The 22336-nt window shown below is 36.9% G+C and overlaps 1 protein-coding gene across 2 annotated transcripts in view; it reads right to left on the bottom strand.

The window, feature by feature from the left end:
* The window catches only part of MYL1 (myosin light chain 1), a 32854-nt gene extending 11595 nt beyond the window's left edge, over positions 1-21259 (bottom strand). The window contains exons 1-3 of one of the 2 annotated variants that reach the window (XM_007501799.3): positions 21002-21259; positions 5021-5048; positions 724-867 (exon numbers count right to left, since the gene is read on the bottom strand). In XM_007501799.3, the coding sequence (XP_007501861.1) occupies positions 724-867; positions 5021-5048; positions 21002-21115 (286 nt within the window). In that variant the 5' untranslated portion in view covers positions 21116-21259. Of the gene's footprint in view, positions 1-723; positions 868-5020; positions 5049-5248; positions 5274-6016; positions 6308-21001 lie in introns of those variants that run through there. The other variant, XM_007501800.3, reaches the window with a different exon arrangement.
* Positions 21260-22336: the final 1077 nt, after the last annotated feature.

The raw sequence follows: 22336 nt of genomic DNA, 5'->3' as shown, positions 1-22336 counted from the left end.
TCTCCATTCCCAGCTGTTTCTTTTAATTGATATTTTCTCATGTATTGTCCCAAATCACCTGTCTTCCCAAACTGCCAAATGGCTACTTGGGCCCAATGGCTAAATATTGATGTTGAGTGACTGATTTTGCAATAAACGGGTCTGAATTTTACAAAAACATTTCTCACTGATTTCTTCAATGTTTCACTTGTAAAGTTACAAACTGAATTCTGAATGACAATATAGAATTCTGTAACGGAATTCTGATGTCAAAGTCCACAAATGGTTCTGTTATGAAGTCTGATCTCTTTTACTCTTCATTATAGTCATGGATACTTTGGAGATTGCTAAAGAATGCTCAGAATGCTCATTAAAATATAAAAATTTAAATTAAATTAAAAAAAAAATCTTTGCATGAATCACCCAAACCACCACGTTTTCAACTGCTATATTTTCCAAGAATGAGGCAATGCAGTGGGGAAGGGGGGAAGGGGAGGGGGAGGAAAGAGCTGGTCTTTGAGTGTATGAAGAGCCTTTTTGGAACTTTTTGGAACTAATTGGAACTAATACACAGTACTGATTCTAAGATGGAAATTAAGGGTTTACCAAAAAAAAAAGTAATTCTCTACTTTGATTAAAAAATTAAATGGGGAAGTCACTTATTCATCAGCATCTGGAAGCTGACCTTGCCTGCCTAAATATTCAGGTTCTCAGCTTCTCAGAGACATTTCTTTCATGACTTACCTTCATTGCTGGGGTTTCCTAGAACCTTCTTGACTTCTGCATTGGTTGGGTTGGTACCCAGAGCACGGAGCACATCACCAACTTGGCTTAGTGTGATCTTGCTTTCGCCAGTCCTGTCAAAAAGGAGGAAAGCCTCCTTGAAGTCTGTAGGAAGAGAGAAAGCAGGTTATTCAGGGATTCTTTCCTACCACAGACCTATATATATGTTTCTGGTTAAGGTCACTCTAGACTGACAGTTTTAATCTTTTTTAAAAAAAAATTCTAGGCATCTTTTTCTTAGATATACTTTTCTCCAAGTAACAAATGCCATTACTGTCCACATTATAGTCCCACTTGCCTTGTCTTACCTCTGGAGATTATGGCTTTTTCAGCCTCTCTTCATAAAATTCCTTTTATCCATTTCAGCAATAGGCAACCCATGCCACATTTACTACTTTTTTTCTTCATTTAATCTCTCTCTGCTACTTTGAGGAACAGTTATGAATCATTTCCCTTAAAGAACAATAGATTTCTATTCTGATCCCTCCATTTACAAGTTGTGAGACTAAAGACAAATCATTTCACTGAGTATCATTTTCCAAATCTGTAAAGTGGGTATAATAATATTTTAATTGCCAATCTTAAAAAATCGTTGTAAGGCAAATACTTTTGTTAAATGGAAAGTGCTAAAAGTGTGATGGGACTTTGATCCATTATTACAGGAGACCTTAGGAATCCTAGGACTTTTATTACCTTTTCTTAAAAATACATAATATTGCACTTTCATTTTGGGCAGGCTAGTTTTTTAAAGAGTGGCCAAACCAAAACAAATTCTGCAAAATATTATAGTTTTCATTTTGATATTTCATAGTTAAGGTTTTTATTTTTTTTTTTATTAAGTGGTTTGATCAGTTATGGAAAATTCAAGCAAAACTTTTCATGACACGCCTCTAAGAATTAAGGTAACTCCTTTCTTGAGGTCCAGGACTCCTACTTCTTTCTATTGATTAACACCCAGTAGGATAATCATTTTCCTGAAGGCAACTGGTAAGTTCAGAGGTCTATACATTCACATGTCAAAGTAACCATTCCAAACTAATTTATGTTGCCACTGTGCCAAATGCAAGCTAATTGGAATGCTCTCTAGATTATTTTTCTGTTAAGTTTTTTCTGCATTGTATCCTTTAATCATATGGCAAATGCCCACTATATTCCAATATCAGATGTACATCTAAACTATTCTATGACATAATAAAATATTTATATAGCACCTACTATGTGCCAAGCTCTGTGCTAAATGCTTTACTTATGTTATCTCCTTTGATCCTTACAATAAACCTTAGAGGTAAGATGCTATTAGTATCTCCATTTTATAGCTGAGGAACCTGAGGCAAACAGAAATAAAATTATTTGGCCAGGGCTACATAGCAGGTAAGCATAGACAGCATTTTGAACTCAGGTCTTTTTTACTATAGTAATGTGATGATGATAATAATAATAATAGCTAATATTTACATAGAACTTACTATGTGCCAGGCACTGTATTAAGCACTTTATAAATATCAATAATTTGATCCTCATAGCAACCCTGGAGGGTTGGTACTATTATTATTCCCATTTTACAGTGGAAGAAACTGAGGCAGAGGTGAAGTGATTTACTCAGGTTACGTAGATTTACTCAGACATACAAAATGTCTGAGGCTGGATTTGAACTCAAGTTTTTCTGACTCCAGGCTCTGTGCATTATAGTGCCCCTTGTTGTGTTTCTACTTGGCATTATCACTTGAATTCATGTGCAGCTCTATTCAAACTTTTAATTTTTAACCACTGATCTCTTGAGAAAGAGAGCTTGAAATGTGGCATTGAATGGGCAAAGAAATGAGTAGCAAAGAAAAAAGCCAGAGCTCTAATTATGCCAAGAGGGAATTGGAACAGGGAGTCATAGAGGGCACAAAAAATCATGAACCCATCTGTGCCCTTTTTTGGGAGGTAGAAGAAAAAGACAGGAATCCTTTTTTTTTGGCACATGCTCACGCCACCATAGAAAACACCATACATTTCTGAAGGGTCTGAATACCATCCTTTAGCCTGAAATTTACCTGAGTCTGGACCAGTGTTTTAGAAAACTCCATGGCCCCTCTACTCATTCTCTAACCCAAGCTAAAAGTCTCTGGTAGGTCATTCATTTAGGATCATTCACTGGCCAACTATGAAAATGTTTTACTTCTTTTACATGAATCTACAATTTTAAAGTAGACTTCATGACATTTACAATAAGGGCTCAACATTTCCATGACCAATTCTAAGAAAACACACTGCAAGGGCTGCAGTTGATAGATGATCCACAAGTTATGAGTCATCATGTTCTCTTTCATCTTCCTTCTTTAATGGACATGCGAAATTGGAGTCTTCTGTCACTGGCTTCTGTCCTCCATACAGTCTGTTTAGGAGGTTCACTATCATCTTAGTCAGACTGCTGATGCAGGAAGAGAATTTTATGGACTGTAATAGAATAGCTTCCAATCTAATCCTCTCTCCTTTAAATGCTGAGACCAGAAACTGACTCTCCCTGATCAGTTTCCTTCTTGGATAAGATAACTCGTTTTAATTGGAAATCATCTTAAGTGATTCTAGTCTCTCTAAGAATCTAGGAGCTCTTCAGAAGAACCAGAAGGTCTTCAAATTTTGTAAATCTTGCACATTTCCTACTTATAATTTTTAAAGGCTTCAGTGATCAATCTTGGCCCATTCAAGACTAAACTACACTAAAGGAAATATGTCGTTTTCTTGAGTTTGTTTTCCTGACATGAGAAGGGGGGAAAAGACCCCTTAAATAAAGTCTTTCTTTATTTTGAATTTTAAAACAAGTTTAACAGGTAGAGTGAGTTGACTTAATGCATGTAAAATCAGTTGTTCTGTCTCCTTAAAATGGGTTTTAATTGCTCCTTTCTTAGCCTTACAAATGGTATATGTTATAAAAAGATTGCAAGTTTAGACTCTGTCAAGGGCTGCAGAGGACTATACTAAGACTAAGTTATGTCCTCAGTTGAAGTGTTTTAAGAAAATAGAGTGAGATTTTCACTGAGGATGAAAAATAAAGGAAGCGGAATCTTCCAGAGACTTTTCTTTTTAGGTATCTGATATTTTTTCTACTATATTGTTCTAAAATTTGACTTGGCTTGTATATCAGACTATTTGATATGACTTCTTTACAAGGCCATCACCTATGACCATGTAGTAAATGCCCTTGTGAATTTTCCAACTATTTTCCTTCCTCTGTCTGAATTGACAAAAACATCAATGTTTTTCAGACCCATATTTAAGGCTTTTTTTTTTTAATAAATAAGCTATTAGGTTAAAAAATTAAGCAGTATGATTAGTCATTCTAACTAATTCAAAGAGTAGGACATCACAAATCTTACTAGTGTTTCCCTTTCAGTTCCTTATCTTCCTGTGATAAAATACCACTATCATAGTTCCTTGAATATTCTAAGAAAAGAAACCAAACTGTCAAAGAATGTTATCTTCTTTTACCCAGTTAGTATTCCCATTGAACAAAATTCTTTAGAGACAAGAATAAGACACATTTCTAGAGAAAAGCAAGAAATGGATTTGTTGGACCCAAAATAGAACCCTTCTCTCTGTTCTGAAATAATCAAGCATTGTGTGTCTGGAACACAATGAATACTTTCTTAATGTTCTTTAAACCGAAGCTTGGAATGTTCTAGCTCTTCTCTGTTTATATGAAGGACAGGGCCAAAGTAATCAATTTAACATCAAGCATGGTATTGTAGAAAGTATGTTGACTTTCCACATAAACAAAAACAGCTGGACTCCTTTTCTTTCAAAACCCAGACATGGAGGTGATTATTACAAGATGAAAAGAAGAGTGGTGATAAAATGGTTGTTCTATTTCTTTGAGAAATTTAGGCAGCCAAATCGAATAAATTAGATCTCTTAAAATTTCTTTGGGATCTTGAATGATCAAATTACCTGAGTGGCCAAATAATTTTGGTTGACTAGATACTCTGGGCAAATGGCTTTAATTTATGAAAACAAACCAATAGATGAGGTATCAGCACTAGTTGAGAACATCTCCCTTTTGTCTGCCTCAAGACCTTTGGCTGCAGCTCACCAGAGTGAGACTCACTCTTGTTAAATGTTTATATTTAGAGAAGACTTCAGCTCAGTCTACCTATTATGGTAGGCAGGCCTAAAGGGGATAATTAGGCAGAGATTAGCTCTTCCTGAGAGTCAGTTTTTCCACATGCCTTTTTGAGGAGGGCACTCAGAGTAACAACAATCTGATTTAACTTACCATCCTGTTGCTCTTTAGAAAACTCGATCTGTTAGAAAGACATCAATCACAAAGAATGGTTTAACCCAACAGATTCCTGATGTTTCTATGTATCTAGCTGATTCTCTCCTTAGAGGAGGCTCCCAAAGGGTCAGCAGGAAGCAAAATGCTTTGAAGGTTAGTAAGGAGGTCAGGCTGGGGAGCTGAGACCTCCCAGGTTTAGGGAAACTGAGGTTTTGTTGCACTTACCAGCAATCTGGTCAGCACTGAAGGACTGCAGTGAAGAGAGAGGAAGAAGAAAAAAAGATACAGCTAATAATTGTTGAAAATGCATTGACAGAATCCAGAGTATTCTCCTATTTAAAATTTTCTAATACAGAGGTCTGCATTGAGGTAGGTTGTTATGGCCTGAGACTAGGCAGAAGTCTTTAGATCTAGGAATTTTAAGACTCTGAAATAGACAACTGAGGGAAAAATAGTGCCTGGAACTTAAATAGTGAATCCATGCTTCATCAAATGCTGAAATAAATGTCTCCTAGACTGACAAAATGTTTAATAGCTCATTTAAGATTTTGCCCTAGATAGATATACAGCATGAAGATGTTTTGAAGCACTCTCTCCGCTTAGCCAGGACGTTTTCAGTTAAGACAAGGCAATAAACCCAACGAAATACTCTTAACTAAATAGTAAGTAAGTATCCCAGGATCAAAGTTTAGGTTAGATAGTTCTCTAGTGAGAGCTGTTCTTCACTTTCCATTTCCCACACAGTGATCATCATTCTGTCTGGCAAATGCAATTCCATTAATTATTTGTCCTGTGGCAATTGGACTAACTCAAGAAAATCTGGGTGGATGAAAGAGCTCAAGGCAATTTAAAAAGCCCCTTTCCCACGGCCAAAGCCTGGATTCTGAAAGCCTCGCTTCCTCCTCCTCCCCAACCTAACTAGGGCTGCCTCTCTTCCATTTCCCAGGAGCCCTGCAGCAAGGGGCTGCTAAATCATTTCTTGGTCAGACCCACCATGATGGAGATGTGGAGAAGCTGGCGAAGCGAGCTGGAGGAGGCTCCTGTCCCTGTGTGGAGTCCTCCCTCTCCCCAGGCTTCTTATTTATGGGGAGGCTGTGATCTCACGGCCAGGATCAGGTATCCAAAGACAGTGGCCACTCCCCTTGGAGAGTCCTTTAGCTTTCTTAGGGCAAAGGCAAAGAAGGCTCCGTTTCTTACTGGGTCTATCCTAAGGGCTATTTTAGGAGATCACACAGAGCTTGGGAGTGGTCAGCTATAGTGTGGCTGAAGCTTGTCAGCAGTTGGGGCTTTTATCATCTCTCATTGAATACCCCCTGGAGCTTCTCAGCAGGGACCATTTGGGCCACTTCAGTGGTGGGCAAATTAAAAAGTTGCTTCAGGGCCAGGTTCTTTTCTGCTGGAGGATTAGGGTCAGGGCAAGCTTCTGGTCAGCATATTTGGTTATTACTGGGTAGGGGGGTGGGGTGGGTATTTCAGTGGCAACTACCTGGATCAGCCTGGTTTTGGGTTTCAAGAACAGCTGTTATAAAGAGATTAACCCCTGAAATTCTGAAGCTGATGGTTGGGCCCAACTGTAGAGGCTTCCTTTAAAACCGACGAGAACTTTCTGTACATTTGTCTGGCTGAGTGCCATCTATAGTAGCTCAGGCTAGCTGCAGGATAGTGCTGTTCAGTACTTGGAGTTAAGACCTGGGTTCCAGGGACGCCTCTGACATATACTTAGCCTTAGGACATTAGGCTGGAGTCATTTACTAGCTGCATTCCAGGTAACTCAGACTGAAAACTATAAATCAATTGCTGGTCTAACTCAAGAAAATCTGGTTGGATGAAAGAGCTCAAGACAATTTAAAACGCCCCTTTCCCATGGCCAAAGCCTGAAATCTGAAAGAATTCTCCTTCTCCTCCCCAACCTAACTATGACTTCCTCTCCTGGCTGTCTCTCTTCCATTTCCCATGAGCCCTGCAGCAAGGGAGTTTCTACCTCTTTTGTATTCTGTGCACCAAAAGGCACCCATAAGGCTTGGGGGACACAAAGATAACATTCGTGAGATAACCCCAACCCTCAAGGAAGTTGCATCTTCCATTGATCACCAGGAATATAAAACCTGCCCAGCCTAGAAACCATTTTAATCTCCATTTTCTATGCATTTTCACTCCCAAAGCTTTAGTTTCTATTTCTGATTCTGGCACAGATGTCCTTCCTACAGCATCTTTAATCTTATGCCATCTTTTTAACCTTTTCTTCTTCCTTTTTTTAAAGGTAGGACCATCATCGTGCTTTTAAAGATTTCCATCTCCATTTTTTATGTATGTAAGATCTCAAAATACTTATATTTAGCAGTACCTTAAACCCTTATAATATTGACTCTTCCTTCTCCTATTTGGCCTTTAATAATTGTCCAATGTTTCAGCTGTCCAGAAGGTCTGCCAAGCTTTCCTCAACTATAGAAAATGGAGGATATTTTTGGACATTGCCTTATAGGGAGGGCCTGCCATTAAAGGAGTTTGAAGCAACCAAAGAGCTGTGGCACCATGTTGGCCTTTATAAGACTTACAGATTTAGGATGGACTGACAAGCATTTAACTGAGAGTTGAGAGCAAGAGAAAGTCAAACCAGAGACTTATTTATTGGTCAGTGTCTTCTGTTTACTACTGGCCCTCAGAGTAGCAGCAACTCCAGGGATGATTCTGAAGAGATATCAGCTGTGAGAAGTCCCCTGAAGTTTGAATGAAGTACTTATCTATTTTCTACAAGCTGTGATAAAATTAGATAGTCATTAGCTAATTAATCTGTGTCATCAACATGACAAGGTTGAACTAAAAGTAGATGCTTGAATATTGTTCAAGTCAATCACTCTTTCACAGGGAACCCACAAAATAGGAGCCCTCAGACTGTAAGAGATGTTATTTGCAACTCTCCAAGGAGAAAAGTGTATAATTTCCAGGCAGGGAGAGAACAAGACATTAAATTTAAGCCACTGACCAGATTGTAGGAGTTCTTAATATTTTTAGTGTCATCTCCTTCTCAAAAAGTGTTTTTTAAATAAAAATCCTTACTTTCTGTTTTAGTATCATTTCTAAGGCAGAAGAGTAGCAATGGCGAAGCAATTAGGGTTTTGTGACTTGCCCAAGATCACACAATTAGGAAATGTCTGAGGTTAAATTTGAACCCAGATCCTCATGACTCCAGGCCTATTGCTCTATCCACTATGTCATCTACCTCCAGAATAATGTTTTAAAATGCATAATATAAATACAGAAGGTTACAAAGGAAATTAATAACATTGAAATATAATTATCAAAATGTATATATTTTAAAAGCCAAATTTATGTATCCCAGATTAAGAACCCCTATACTAGAAGTGTGTATTTTCTTATAATAATAGATAAGGAACATGTTTTGAGAATTTGAGTTCTTTGGTGAAGACAGATGATACTATTTCTTAATTATTGGTATCCTTATAAATATATGTTAATAAATTTAATCAGTAGATTAAATTTCAAAGGATTATTGGAGAAAATGGAGGTCAAATGTAAATTTGGAAAAGCCCCTAAGAAGTAAGATGGGAAGATAAAGAAAAGTGTTTATTTAATTTTGCAAATGGGTAAGAATTGAGAATATTAGAAAAGAGTATGAGAATATATCTAGAAGAGCCTTCCTTTTTTTTGTTGTAGCCATGAGCAACAAATAATTCAGGAAATGGGACTGATTTTAGTTTAGGATATTTGATCCCTAACTGGGTGGACAGAAGGAACAATGTTTAAAAGTTCCTTAATTCAAAGTTGATTTCTAAAGCATGAAAAATTAATAAAAATGTTTCTTTCTTAGGAAATTCAACTTTATTTGAGCTTAATTTTTATTGATGTGCACATATAATGTACAGTACACTTATTTTGTATTATTGTTCCTGGATGGGAAAGAATAATACAAAGTACTCTAATTAGATGACCTATTTAGGTGCACATTTTTTGAAATAAAATTCTTTTTATTGAGATTTCTCTACTTTCAGTTTTTTCTCATGGATTTTCTTGAAGAACAAGCATAGATATTTACATCCTATCATAGTCTATATTCTCCACCAAATTTGATCTGGAGTTCCCAGAGCCTTCGTAAATCTGAGGTAAATCCCATTACACGTGAAAGATTCCAAGCGTGGGCTGAGACGGGGACTGGAAATCCCAGTTGTGAAGGCTGCCTTCATAAGGGCTCATCCTCAGAGTGGCTGCTTTCTCTGTTGATGAGTGTTTCAGTCATTGAAACTCACTAACCGAGATAGGGTCGGGTGGGGCGGGGAGAAGGGAGGAGGCGAATGGGAAGGGTGCAGTAATAATCTTCATCTGTAGAGGGAGCTCCTACACCGATAAACATCCTAGACCTCCCGACACTGAAAAGAGCTCATAAAGCATCGTTGGAGGGATTCCTTAAAACAGCTTTGACAAAACAAGAGGACCTTAAAATCGAAAAATGCAAAGTTCATTTTTCCTAGTTTGCTTTTCTTTTTGGCCTGCACAGAGACGAAAATAAATAAAATCTACATTTGAAAAAAATTCTGACCTGTTAGTAGGTGGCAATTGGCAAGATGCTAATGTTCTTCAAATTGCGGCGCTTATAGGTAGACCGCCTTAAAGAATTTTTATTGCAGCGGCTACAGGATCCTTGTTCCCCACTAGTTACCTTGAAAAAATTTCCTCAAACGATTCCAGGCAGTTATGAGGCACGATGGATTGAGTTTGGGACTTAATAAGAGTGGTGATAAATCTCAGTTCAAACCCAACCACTGACACTAACTAAATGGGTGATCCTAGGCAAATCAGTTAATTTCTATCTCAGTTTCCTCATCTGTAAAATTGGAATAGGCAGAAAAAAAATCCCTACCTTTTTATCAGCTCTCACCATTCCTTTATGTGCCTCTGCACCATCCCTAGAATGGTCCCCCTGGGCACCAACTTATCTTGGAATTCACTCATTTAGGGTTCAGATCAAATCCTACCTTCAACTTCTGTTTTTGGGACCCCAATGCGTAAGACAGAACTCCACAGTTAAATTAATTCTTATTGAATTGGAAGGAATAAAGGTGATGGCATCAGGAGACTAAGGGGGGGGGGGGAAGGAGAGGGAAGTAGTGCTATAAATACACCACATTTTTTTTCTTTAAAAATTTCTTGAATTTTGTCCTTTGTATGTCCTTAGTAATAGCCACCTACTTCCTAGGGTGGTTGTGAGAATAAAATAAGATAATATTTGTAAGATACTTTTAAAACCTTATAGTACTACAGGAATGCTAGATATTATTATTGTTATTATTATTAAAAGATTTGGTAGGGTTAAGGTAATAAAATCAAGGGTGAGATAAAGTTTCTAGCCTATAGAAAGAATCCATTCCCAAGGGATAATAAAACCCCACAATAATTTTGTTTTTCAAGGAGATTCTGGAGTTGATGTTTATAAGCATGTAGAATTTTAATTAAAGATAATAAAAATATAAGTAGAAATTAAATTCTATAAAGATTAAAATTCTAAAAGCCTTAGGATAATAAAACACATCTTCCAAAAAGTTTCATTATTTCTGCAAGACACATGGAGAGAGAATGATTGATCAAGAAGGGCAAAAGGGGGACTAATAGAGCCAAACCTCTTTTTCAATCACTAGTACGCTGTGGTTACAGAACACCTGATTGAGGACCTGTCAAAGACACCAATGACCGGAAGATGAGAAGGACTTTTGTAAGCATGAGCTCATCTGTTTTCAGCCCATCCTGGTGGGGCTATTACACTGTAACTCCCTCCCTCCAAACACACAGACACGTACCTCTCTTCCCAAACATATTTTCTAGCAGGAGCAACAGTTTACCCTGGGACCCTGCTCATCTGAATTGTTCAGTTTGAATGAAAGAAATCAACTCTTCACTTCCACTTTGTTAAGTCTCAGAAAAGAGGAGCTGCTGAATCCAACAAAAAAATTATTGAGTTGATTGCTGAGACTTGGTATAAGTAGGAGAAACCCAACATGAACTTGTGATATAAGCTCAGATTTCTAATAATAAGATATTAGTTGAAGAGGGAATTTAGAACTGTATGAATGGGAAAGAAAAGTTTTTCAAGGCTAGCCTGAATGACCCGATGAAACTGCAAATCGGTATAGAGACAAAGCTTGAAAGAAAATAGTATAGACCTATGGGAAATGAGACAAGGACATATAAAAATTATAACAAAGAAAAAATGTGGTTATATGTAGTGCTGCTGTTTTTTAGATTTCTGATGTCATCAGCTTTTACTCAATTCAATTCAACAAGAATTTAACACCCACTATGTGCCATGCACTGACTTAGGTATCGGGGACACAAAAACAAAAGTTGAAGATGGGATTTGATCAAAGTGCCTTTGAATTGTTTAATAGATTGATTAGAATAGAATTCTCAAACTGAATTACAAAGTTTGCCAAATACTTGTATACTAGATCAGAGAATTTGGAAATGGTGGGAACTTTTAGAAGTCATCTTTGCTCTCATTCTACAAGTTAGGAAAATGAGACAGAAAAGTTATTTCTTGGTTATTAATTTGTTATATCTAATTCTTCATAATCCCATTTTTTGGGGGCAGAAATACTGGAGTGGTTTGCCTTTCCCTACTCCAGATAATTTTTCAGGTGAGGAAACTGAGGCAAGCAGGGTTAAGTGACTTGCCCAAGGCTATACAATTTGTGTCTAAGGCAAGATTTGAACTCAGCAAGAAGAGTCTTTCTGACTCCAGAAGCATCATTGTATCACCTTTGCCATTTCTACCTTTTCTTAATTGTCAATAATGCCATATACTATAACAAGAGCTCTACTCATATGCCCCATTTTCATCACATTTGTTTCTTTATGTATGTACTTTAAGGGTTTCTCAGCTCTTGCTTCATTCTTTTTACTTTAATTCAAAAATCCCCTTTTGTGACTACAGAATTCCGTAAACACTGGGGCTGCCATTTGTGAGATAACTGGAATCTTGTTACTTTCAGTTCTTTGACTTTAAGAAGAAGGGGGCAAACCCCTCATATAGATATAGCAAATGGACCTGGGATTTCACTGATAAAGAAAACTCAGAGGAGGAAACTGCTATTAACAATGCAGATTAGCACTTTCTCCATAACTCATAGTCTTAGAGAATCCCAAGTCTACTGAGAGGGCCATTGATTTCCCAGGAGTCACACAACCATTCTGTAGTACAGATGGAGCTAGAACAAGGTTTTTTACTACTAAACCACCTATCTACTAAACCACTGGCATATTGTATATAATTTTGTGACTTTTTTTTTTATGTGGAAAACTTTCCCCCAGGATTACAGGAAAGATTAATAGCCTGCAAATTTTAATTTGCCATATAAATGAATATAAATTTAAATTTGAATGAAGCCCCTATTATTTCTAAATGTTGATCTTTGCCACATGGACAATTTTTATTCCCTGCAGGGATAAAACCGGAAGGAAGTATAGAGATCTTGTTTTCATAGAAAAAGTTTCAGAGGATGAAGAGAAGCAAGGGGGGAAAGGTGTTATTGGTGAACTAACCATATCATTTGCAAAATTTCCATGAGTCAGATGGTCTTTAATGTCATGCAATTATGGGACAACTTCTAAATACAATTTGCCAAGGGTTTTTATTTGCAATACTAAAAGGTCAGGAGGCTAAATTTGGCACTATCACTGTCACAAATTCAATCAGCTTACCCAGTTGACTGGCATGAGAAATGGGAGTGAATGACCATTGGTGGAAATACTTCTTCCTCTTAAAAAACTCATGGCATTGCATTTACATGTTGCCCAGTCTTATTATTTGAATTTGATTTTAACAAAAGTTAAAGAATGCTTTTCAAAGATTATTGTCATTCTGCTTGCTGAAATTTCTCATGTATATACAGTGGTTTAAAAATTAGAGGGCTGTAACTCGGTGCTGACACATAGTGATATTTTTAAAAAGATTGGCTGGTTCTGATTTGCCAGCAGAAAGATTTATATTGGAGTGGCTTGACACTATGGTTCAGTTTAATAATTTAATTGTTCCATTGAAAGGCCAATTATAATGATTACAATTTTACAAATGTCATATCAAGAGTCCTGGACTATTTTTTGATGTTATTATTTCTACTGGTGCCACCTAGTCATTATCTAGATGTCTACTTTCAATTAATACATACAGATGGCATTATGTTTCTGCTATTTTCCTTCAAGGCTTAGCAACTACTTGATCATCTAATATTGAATTGGATAAAGTCATTCAGTAGTTCAATTGAGAAAACATTTATTTAAACACCTACTATGTGCAAGTCACTGTGCTAGCAAAGAGCCTACTTGGTTTCAAGTTCTTTGCTACCATAGACTATTAGCATAAATGTTTTTGTGCTTATGGGTTCTCTCCCTCTTTCTTAGATTTCTTCAGGATATAAGTCTAGTGGTGGGTTTTTTTTTTTTTAGCTATTGATAATTTAATGATGTTTTCAACCCATCTTTTTTCAGATGAGGAAACTGAGGCTCCAAAAGAAGTGACAAGCCCAATTTCAGATAGTAATGTGTCACTTCAAACATCCCTCCCTCTCCCAAGCCTGAGCTCCTTAGTGGTTAGTATTCTCTCTCATCCTTAAATTATTTTGTACATTTGCTAGGATTGCTTCATTCTTTGTATTTTTAACCATAGCACTTGGGAAAGTTCCTAAGCCTGAGTCAGTGTTTAATAAATACTAGATTGATAGATGTTGTATATCTAAGGAGAATGGAAAACGTAAACTCCTTATGGTTAGAGGCTGTTTTTACTTTTTTTTTTTTTGGTCTTTGTATCCCTAGCACCTAGTAGGGTGTCAGACTTAGTGTTTAGTGAATACTAAATTGATGTTGTATCCCATAGGGGAATGTAGAATGTAAACTCCTTGTGGGCAGGAACTATTTTTTCTTTTCTTTCTTGTCTTTTATCCCCAGCAGCTAGCACAGTGCCTTGCACATAGTAGGTGCTTAAATAAATGGTTGTTGAATTGAATTGCCAAATGACTTTATCTATTTAAACATAAAATGAACTAATTTGTGCCTATGGCAGCATGTTTCTACATAAATCTCCAGAGGAAAACTTCTAATTTTGATTTTGTCAATTATTTGCAAATCAAACACAGATTGGAAACCATTTTGAGAAAATTAATTTAATGGAAAACTTTGAAAGAATTGTGCCTTTTTCTTTAAAAATGGAGGAAAAAACAGAAATCTTTCAATGTTTTAATTGATTCTTTCAAATTAAAAAAATAAAAATCTTGCGTATTGGGTTCCATTCTTTATTTTTCATAGTGGAGATTTGCACTGATGGGAATGAAGAAAGAAAGACCAGTTGGTGGCACTCTCAGGTCCTAAGATTCTCTCCTGCATCTTATTTTCTGATAATACCCTGGAAGTGAGTTCCAATTACTGACCTGGGGGAGTTTGGGAGGAGAACAGATCATTTTTAGTTGCTCAGTAGAAAGATCAGATAGCTGAATCACTGACACCACAATATTGCTAACTTGCCATTGGTAGGATCTTCTCATCTGCAGCTGCCCTAGTCAGGTGTATATATATATGTATGCAAACACACTTTTAAATATTAATTTTTCATTTTATGGAATACAAAACTGTTTATATTTTTTGCATTGTATCCATTTTGTTTTCTAGTACATGAGTAAAAACTGCCCAAATTTCACATATGAACATTTAAAGTCATGGCTGCGTTCATCTATAGATGACTTTTAAAAATCAGTCCCATGTGCCATTATGCTTTAGGAGTCACACAAAATGGTCTGATGGGGAATAAAAGGCAAGGAAACCAATATCTATGTTATCTTGTAACTTTTTATCCCAAGTTTGTGACTACACTATAAAGGACTCCTGGAGTGATCACAGAGATTGTAGGCTTTAGGACCAGATGTGAAACCAGGCACAGTTAGACAAGAAAAATAGACTGTCTTTCTATGTCTTTTCGAATAGGGATGAAACAAACATTCATTCTGTATATGAATGGGAGGAAGATCTTTTATTTCCTCAGTAAATTGAGCTGCCCTCTGTGGGAAGTCCTTGACTTAGATAAGTGCTTAAAAACTCCTTTTAGGGAATTTCCTGAGGCACCCAGAGGTGAAGTCACTGGTCCGGCAACTGTCCGAGATGGAATTTGAACCGAGGATGTCCCCATGACAAGCCTAAGCACTCTATCCCCTTTACGATGCTTCACTTACATGTGGGAAGGCAGCTAAGTGGGTCAGTGGATACAGCTCTGGGTCTGGAGTGAGGAAGACTTGAAATCAAATCTGACTTAGCTCTGTGACTCTGGGCAAGTCACTTAACCTCTCTTTACCTTAATCCATCAGAGAAGAAAATGGCAAACCACTCCAGTATTTTTGCCAAGAAAATCCCATTCAATGATGACTAAGAGTGGAAGATGCCTCAACAATAACCTCTATGCAGTCTATACCTGAGGGATCGGGAACAACAATAATACCATGGACCTAGTCTAGAATCCATCTAAATCTCAGTCTAGAACCTGACAGGATGGCAAAAGAAGAATGAGTTGAGTTGCAACCAAGTGTTTGCCTAGGCAAATATTTTCTTGTGCCATATCATCCCCTACATAGATCTTAAAGCAGAAGAGAGATGCTTATAATACAAAATTTTCCCGTTCCCCTTAAATTGTACACAAGAATCCTCTTCATTTAAATGATCCTTTGTTGTCCTAAAGTTTGTTGTGCTACCAAATACAGTTCTGTCAATGCATTTTGTAACTTTACCTCTCTTGAAAGAGCACTTGCAGGACCTACGCAGAAGTGACCTGATTGGGTGGTAAACACAGCAAGTGTTAACACTTAGGAAAGCAACCGAGAACCAGGATTCAAAAGAACATCAGAGGAAAATAAATCAAATGTGCTCAAGGCATGCAGCATGCAAATAATTTACTTACACCATGAAGATCATAGAATCACAAGATTGGAACTGGAAAAAACCTTAGAGATCATCTAGTTCAACCCTTGATTCGACAGATGAAGAAACTCAGCTTTTCTTTAAAAATAGTAATAGCTAGCATTTAAAACACTTGATGAGTTCTCAGATTTCAGCCCGTATAGGTAGGTGGTGAATGGGAGAGAGTGCTGGTCCTAGAGTCCAGAAGATCTGAATTCAAATGCTGCCTCAGATCCTTGTTAGGTATGTGATTCTGGGCAAGTTACTCAATTTCTCTTAGTCTATTTCTTCATTTATAATTGGATCAAATGAGCCAATATAGAAAAATTGCTTTGCAAACCTGAAAATTCTATATAAATGCTTTCTATTATTAAACATTTTAGACCTAGGTTTTTCATTGTTTAGTCTTTGTATTCATTTTATTGTTTTACATATTCCCGGATGGTTTTAATGCAATCATTGTTATTAACTATGTGTCAAACTATAAGCACATTTCTAAGGGTTTTTAATTCTGTAATTTACATTTTTTGTCAGATTATCTTGGCACTGTTTTATTGAAAGTACCAGCCTTTTGAGAAGGAAAGATTCTAGAGAACCAATAAGAATAGTGTTTCCAAGTATTTTTGAAAAGGCTACTTAGAATAGGTACATAAAAAAAAAAGAGGAAATAAAGTTAACCTCATCTTATATACTCTATCAGTGAATATATATAGACTTTTCCTAGACTTTGGGAAAACTCAAACCACACAGATTTAGATCTGAAAGAGGCTTTAGAGTCCATTTTGTCTAATCCCTTCATTTTACAGACAAGGGAACAGAGGCCAAGAGCAGTTGGTTAAGTGACTTGCCGATGATCACACGGGTAGCAAGGAACAGGGTCAGCTCTTGAACCCCTGATCTCTGACCCCAAATCCAGCACTTTCACTATGTAACCCAAACCCAACAGCCAGTAAGTCTGGAAATGATGTCACAGTGTATTTTTATAACTACCAGGTACAATGATGTGTATTAACCATATTCATATTATTACACTTGGTTCTTATAAAAGTCCTTGCTCTCAAAATTCTTATTAATGCCATCAATATTGCCTGAATACTTATTGATAATAGCGTCTTTAAAAAATCTCTCACTTTATGCCCTATGAATAACTCTAAGACATAAGGGCAAGGGCTAGGCAATGGGGGATAAGTGATTTGCACTGGGTCACACAACTGGGAAGGGTCTAAGGCCATATCTGAACTCAGGTTCTCCTGACTCTCCATTGCACCACCTAGCCATCCTGAACAGCATCTTAATCCTGGTAGAATTTGACATTTATCTCTGTTTTGTTTTGTTTTATTTCTGTTTTTAATTTGGTAATTGAAGGAAATCAAACAGAGTGAAAGCTGGTCAATTGCATCCTCTTTTTTTTTTTTAACTCTTACTTTCTGTCTTAGAATCAATAATGGGTATTGGTTCCAAGGCAGAAGAGTGGTAAGGACTAGGCAATGGGGGTTAAGTGACTTGTCTAGGATCACAGAGCTGGGAAGTATCTGAGGCCAGATTTGAACTCAGGACCTCCTGTCTCTGGGCTTGACTCTCAATCCACTGAGCCACCCAGCTGCCCCCTGCATCCTTTTTTAATCTGAAATATTTTCAGGACCCAACCACGTAGAGTGGAGCATCTGACTGTATTTCACTAAATTTGGTCTTGTAGTTGGGGAAAAGATGGGTTCTGGCTAGGAGAGGCATTGGGATGTTTGTTTGACCATAGCTGTAGCACTGCATAAATCAAAGTGTTCATGGGCTGCCTTTTCTATGCCTTTGCATGTCTTAGGGACAGTTAGGCAGCTTGGTGGAGTGGAAAGCAGGCTAAGCTCAGGGCTCTCCATGAAGTCTTGTCTCTGTCACACAGGAGCTGGGTGACCACTGGGAAATGACTAAGCCTCTCATTGCCCCAAGACAATTCTAGAAGGCTAAGCTACAGATGGATGTTCTCTACACTAATAAAATCACAGGTTTGGACCAAAAAAAAAATTAGTTAAATCTTTGATCTTATGAAGGATAAGAAAAAGAAAGTTCTTCATCCAGCGATGGACTATTCTTTAAGTTCTTTCTTATTCTTATAAATATTATAAATAAAAAACTATTCTTATAAAATATAATTTTATAAATCTGCAGTCTCTTAATAAGGCTCTCTGTATTGTTTTAAGTTTTTATTCTTTCTTTCTTTAATTTTTGTTTATTATATATTGTTAATTATAATTTTATATTATTTAATTATTATATATAAATCTTTAATAAATAGATATTTAAATTTATATTCTCTCTGTTTAAATATAAATTAAGGAAGAGAGGCAGTGTGTAGTAGGATAGAGAACTTATTTGGAGCCTGGAAGGCCTAAATTCAAGTCTCCCCTCTGACACATACTTGCTATGGGACCCTGGGCAAATCTCTTAATCTCTCAGTGCCTAGGCAACTCTCTGTCTGTAAATTGCCAAGAAAGGACCCACCTGCGTTACAGGAAGAAGTTCCTCCCTGTGAGTTCCCTAAACCAATGAAATTGCAAGTTCAGTCCCTATTCCTAAATAAAGTAAATAACTTAAGTGAGATAAATATAGAAGCATTGATAAAATATGACATGATAAACTATCTTAATATGGAGTTTTTACGGTCATCTTAATTCATAATGGATTTTTTTTATCATATATATGATAAATTATTTTGTTTTATTTTAAAATACCTAAAAATACACACCAGTTCCATAATGGTTCAGAGTATGGAATGCATTTGAATTGTGTTACAAAAATGCCCTTGTTCCAGCTGGCCAATTTTCTTTTCTTATCCTCCTAACAATCCACAGGATAAATGGTATCCTCTAGAGAAATGCTTTCTTGTGTATGCTATTTTGACCCCTGACATTTCCAGGTGGTCAATATTCTTCTTGCTTTGCAAAAAAAAGGTAACAAAAGTGAAAACCCGAGTTCTAAAGCTCCAACAGCTTTGAGATGTTCTTTATAATCTAATACTATTTTCATACTTTTGCTAAGCCTGTGGAAGCCTACAGTAGTATCTAAATGATTGGTTTAATGAAACAGATGGAAGAATAAGCTCATTTTTAAGAATTAAGGGAAATCTCATTAACTTTCCAAATAGATACAAGGTTTTTGGCTTTAACTTCTGGATGTTTTTTTTTTTTTAAGATGACAACCCTTTTCTTCAGAGACATTTCACCCACTACACCGAGTTGCATTTTGTTTTTATTATACAGTTCCTAAATAAAGAAAATTAATGTCTGTTTCCATTAGGCAGATCCTTTACTTCTTAAAGCTCAAAGGTAAAAGGTTTCCTTCATAGGCACTTGCAATTCCAGGTACAAACGGATGCGATTGTGTTATAAATCACAATCAACTTGAATAGCAACAGCTTTGTCATATACTCATCTCCCTAGTGTTCTTACACAGCTGATAGTTAAAGAACAGGGACACCCTGAAATTAGCATAGTGCCTGTAATCATATTCGATTTTTTATAGAGTGATACACAAATCAGCCCACTTTGGTAAAGATATATTAGCTAGGATCACTGGAGTTGAAAATTCCATTTCCTCTTAATGAACTGTACACAGGCAGCCATCAAAGTAACAAATAATTTATTAGAAAGTCTAACATGCATTTCTCCTCATAAATCGGATATCCATACCGTATAGATCCCTCTCAATGCCAAGATTCTACTGCTCATAGATAATCCAGTATATCAAACATCACTCAGAGATCAGTACAGTGGTAATGAATGCCTCCCCTTTTGAGCACTCGGGTTATGTGTTCAAATTATATCTAAGGAAGCTTAAGGGTATTTAATTCTTCCCCCATCCCTTATCTACCAAAAGGATGCCAGGAAAATATTTGCTTCAAGGAGATGCCATTATTTACAACTATCCAAAAATATTTCAATTGGTACTAAAAAAAAAAGAGAGAGAGAGAAAGCACCAAGGCATGAGTGACTAGAGTATCTCAAATTCATTAGGTCTACGTGTGGCATAAACGAAAAGGATCTTCTGAAATCATTGGACCCTGTCTTTCCCCCTTTAGTTTCCATATAAGGCAAAGATTCCTTAGAGATTTTTGAAGTAGTATTTGAACCAATCGCAGTGCTGCTGTGAAGGCAGGGAGGCACGCTTGGTCAGTGACATCCCCAAGAAATACAGGTGTAAGATGATTTACCCTTCTTTTCCAAAAGCTTTCATCACAGCCCAATGTTAATGCAAAAAGCAATGGCACACTTCTTAATTCAGGTTCAGTATTCAAGAACTCAGACATAAACTAATATTATCAAACAGAGCCAACAGGCTTATACTACTTGTTAGTGTCAATTAGAAGCAACTTGCCAGTTTTGAGCACCGCATCACACCATAAAGAAATCACAAAGACGACAGTCATAGTCACTGAAACCCACGAGGATATAATTTTCTGCACTAGGATTTCACTCTAGAGTGGGATCAAATTTCATTTGGCAGAGCTTAAGAGAGAAATTGACTGGAAATGCAAAAAAAAAAATTCCTTATTTAGAAGAAATAAAATAGTTGCCCAACAAGTATGCCCAGGATAACTGGGTCATCTGGTGTTTTAAAACCTCTGCCAAAAGGAGTAGGGATTGCAACTTTTTTTTTTTAATACAGTACCAATCCAAAAAAAAAAAAATCCAGTTTCCTTCAAAAAACTATTATCCGGGCTTAAAAATTTATAGCCTACAATTTTTTTGTTATCTAACAGAGCAGCCCAGGACAAAAGGAAACTGATGAGGAATGGCAAAGAAATTTGAATGAACCCAAATTCTATTACCCTTTCAAAACATCTACTTTTCCTTTCCTGTAGTCACTTAAGCAATTCTAGTTGAGATTTCCTACACATCTCAAAAAACAAAAAGAAACCCCTCCCCTGCAAGTATGACAGTGCTGAGTTAGATCACCCTTCCTAGAAATATATTCTTTTGCAAATTTCTAGAGTTCTCCTCTGGGGAAAGATGTTTTCAGTGACCGCAGCATTCACCTATTTACCTTAATGGCAGAGAGGTCAATTTTTTCTTCTTTTGGTTTGGCTGGAGCTGCTGGGGCTGGAGCAGGGGCAGGTGCTGGGGCAGCGGCTTTCTTAACATCCTTCTTTGGTGCCATTTTGTTTAAAAAAAAAAAGTTTTAAAAATACACCTGCAAAGGAGTCTCTCTCAACACCACCTGTCAAAGTATTCTTGAAAGAGCAGCGGTGGCTTGGTTGATCTACAACCCAGTGCCTTGAAGGTGGACCCAGAGTGTTAAATAGTATAAGGGCATATATATATTTCACTTAGTGCCTAATAGAATCTTGACACATGCAGTTGGATTGGACAGTTCAGTAAGTCGAGGGGGATGTCATTCCGACTCAGACTATAAATGGAATCTAAGGGGTTAGGGCTTCATCACATTTTTTTAAACTCCCTTGGCTTTTTCTCCCCCCTTCTTTCCTCCAGATAAAAAGAAGGGACCATGACAAAGCCAACTCCTGCTCTCTTGCTGACAGTCAAAAGCAAGTTGACTAGTATTTTTTCTTGGTAGAATTTTAGTTCTGCTAGAGTTGTAAATTTCTTTTTTTTCTTTCCCTTCCCCCCATGCCCAAGTATCTTTACTGAAGGATTTAATTTCAACTTGGAATTTTGGCTTTCAGGGCTGGGAAGCTCACCAAACTTCTATCCTGCCCCTTTGCTCTTGCTCCTCCCTTCCTTTCCATATTTTGCAAGAAAGTGTTGATCAGCAAAGAGTTGGTGTTTAAAAATAAAAAGCAGACGTATATGGAAAGCTCATCAAGCTTTGAGAACAGCCTGATCTCCCTTCCAGAGACCAAGCTCTCTAATTCTTCTTTTTTTTTTTTACTGTGAATTTTACAATAAACTTCTCCTTGAAATCCCAAACTACTTTTTGAAATTTAATTTATCTACCATAAGCAGTATTAAGTGGCATGGAGAATGGCTAGTAGATTTGCCTCTCTCTACAGACTCCCCCACACCCCCCCATCATCAACTAGCCATCAATCAAAGGAGACATTTACAGTCTTTGCTCTCTATTTGCAGGCTTAAAGCCTTCAGACAAGTCTAATGATCTTTCATCTTCTTGTCAGCAGGATGATTCTATACCTTAGGTCTTCTGTAGTGGAGATAAAAATTCTATACTTTACCTAGATGGCTAGATTTTTTTAAAGGTAAGAAAAGACTTGAGCTGTCATTCTCTAACAAATTTCTAGCAACCTGAAGGTGTTTATTTTTTATATTTAATTCACCTGCTTAACAACCAGCTCCTAGTCCAGGTTATTTTATCCTTTTGTGTGTGTCATATAAACCCTTTTAATAGTATGGTGAACACTAT

The sequence above is a fragment of the Monodelphis domestica genome, chromosome 8, assembly GCF_027887165.1.
Source record: "Monodelphis domestica isolate mMonDom1 chromosome 8, mMonDom1.pri, whole genome shotgun sequence".
NCBI classification, from domain to species: domain Eukaryota; kingdom Metazoa; phylum Chordata; class Mammalia; order Didelphimorphia; family Didelphidae; genus Monodelphis; species Monodelphis domestica.
This window is presented reverse-complemented; position numbering and strand designations above follow the sequence as displayed.